At 48.6% G+C, this 2,500-nt stretch overlaps 1 protein-coding gene across 1 annotated transcript in view; it reads left to right on the top strand.

The window, feature by feature from the left end:
* The window catches only part of LOC118215665 (pleckstrin homology domain-containing family A member 7-like), a 104,858-nt gene that overhangs the window by 98,238 nt on the left and 4,120 nt on the right, over window positions 1-2,500 (top strand). The window contains 2 exon segments of the mRNA XM_035396602.1: window positions 2,274-2,325; window positions 2,359-2,500. The exon segment at window positions 2,359-2,500 is cut by the window's right edge and continues 22 nt beyond it. Of these exon segments, the coding sequence (XP_035252493.1) occupies window positions 2,274-2,325; window positions 2,359-2,500 (194 nt within the window).

Raw genomic sequence — 2,500 nt, 5'->3', positions numbered from 1 at the left:
ATGACCTTTGACCTTTCCTGGAATGATTAATGCATGCTTATGTCAGCTGCACACTCTACAATTCCTTAGCAGATTTTTTGCATGTTTGTGTGTGCATGTGTCTGCGCGTGCATGCATGTGTGTTTGTGCGCATGTGTTCGTGTGTGTGCATGTGTTTGTGTCTGTGTGTGTGTGCAGGTTTGTACATGTCTAAACACCTATAGATGCTGGCTTGCACATGTTTTATCTTCTATAGATCCCAGTTTGTACATGTTTAAGTGCCTACAGATGCAGGTTTTTTTATGTTCAAGCACCTGTAGATGCAAGTTTGTATACGTTTAAGCACCTATAGATACAGGTTTGTACAATGTGTGATCTCCTATAGGTGCAGGTTTGTACGTTTTATCTCCTATAGATGCAGGTTTGTACATGTTTAATCACTTAGACGCAGGTGAAACACCTATGGATGTGAAAACAGCACACACGCTGTGATCCAGGCTTCTTTAATTGCTGTAAATAGAGGAAATAATACTTTCAAATATACTTTTAATGGATGTGCATATTTTTTTCATGACACATGGGAATGGTAGCTGAGATCAGTAGGTGGTGTAGCACAGCATGGAGCAAGTTGGGTTTTGCTGAGATGCATTTGGTTTGGCGCTGGTGTTCTGTACAGAGATGCTGTTCTGGAGAGAAGTTATTCCTCTTCTCTGTGGGTCTCACACATACCTACACACACACACACACACACGCACATTCAAGCAAATGCCTACACACATACCCACACACACACATATTCATGCAAACGCCTACACATGTACCCACAAACACACATGCACACATTCCCACACACACACACACACACACACACATTCATGCAAATGCCTACATGAATACCCACACACCCACATGCACATGTACCCACACACACACATATTCATGCAAACGCCTACACATGTACCCACACACACACGTGCACACATTCATGCGAACGCCTACACACACCCACACACACATTCATACAAATGCCTACACACGTACCCACACACACACACACACATTAATTCAAACGCCTACACACATACTCTCACACACACATTTATGCAGATGCATGCACACACATTCACACAGACACACACACTCACACACAGATACACATGCACACATACACAAGTACAAACACAGATACACTCAGACATATATGCTCACATATACACACACACCTTGGTGCTTAGGTATCGCATCTATCTGCTGGGAATGTGATGGGTACTTTGTCGTGTCTGCAAACTTTAACTTTCCAGTCCCTCTATTTATATCTTAAATTCCATCCAATCACAGTGCAGCCCTCTACTTCAGCCTTACGTTCTAACCAATTGCAGGACATCCCTCTACCTCAACCTTACCTTCAAACTAATCGCTGTGCAGTCCTCTACCTCAGCCTTACATTCCGACCAATCACAGAGCAGCCCTCTGTGTGGGAGCAGTGTACCTCAGTGATGTTCCCTAGTGGAAAGCACAATGATGCCACAGCCTGCAATGCTGCTCATGGTTGTGTTAACCGTAAGCCAGACCCGGGGAGAGGGGGTGACCAGTGTGCCTCTGGTCACCAAAAGCCACATCCCCCGCAGTGTAATAACCCACCCGTGAACTGATTTAACCAGTTTGGCGCCCTCTGCAGTCCTCAGCGTGGTAGTGCTTTAAGTCAGAGTTGGAAGATAAAACCTGCCTTTAAACTTCGCTGTGCAGCTGCTTTGGTGCGGGGTGAAAGCCTGCCTGTTTAATCTCGCGCTGATAGATATGAAAGGGCTGTGGGCGAAGCTGGGCTTCCTCAAAGCTCCACCTGTAATTGGGGTGCAGATGACAGGCGATTCTATGAGCATCATCAATATGACATGCGCGTCCACGTCCACCTTTTAAGATCTTACGCGTTGCCCCGGGAACCAAGGGCTCACTGAAGTGCCCGCACTGACTGACTGAACTACGCACTACGTTCTCACAACATTCTCTGAACATTGTGGGCAGAACCAAGGTTTGTGTGTGTGTGTGTGTGTGTGTGTGTGTGTGTGTGCATGTGTGTGTATGTGTTTGTACGCACGTATGTGTGTGTGTGTGTGTGTGTGTGTGTGTGCGTGCGTGTGTGTTTGTGTGTATGCATTCATGTGTGAATGTGTGTGTGTGTGTGTGCGTGCATATGTGTGTCTGTGCGTGTGCGTGCATGCGTGCATGTATGTGTTTAGCAGGCCAAGATAATGCAGGTGCAGTGACCCCTCCCCTCTGTCTCTCTGCTGGTCCAGTGGAGGCGGGAGCAGGCCTTCGACCTGCAGCTGCTAGAGAGGGCGGTGCCAGGCGAGGACAGGCAGGGCGAGAGGGTGGAGCCAGGCGAGGAGAGGCAGGGCGAGAGGGCGGAGCCAGGCGAGGAGAGGCAGGGCGAGAGGGCGGAGCAACCCCGATCCCAGTCTGATGAGTGGCTGACGGCCCAGGCCACGCCCCTGAAGGAGGCGGCCATGGAGCCACTGGACTA

The sequence above is a fragment of the Anguilla anguilla genome, chromosome 16, assembly GCF_013347855.1.
Source record: "Anguilla anguilla isolate fAngAng1 chromosome 16, fAngAng1.pri, whole genome shotgun sequence".
Classification (NCBI taxonomy): domain Eukaryota; kingdom Metazoa; phylum Chordata; class Actinopteri; order Anguilliformes; family Anguillidae; genus Anguilla; species Anguilla anguilla.
Note: the sequence above shows the minus strand (reverse complement) of the source record. Positions and strands in the feature narration are given on the sequence as shown.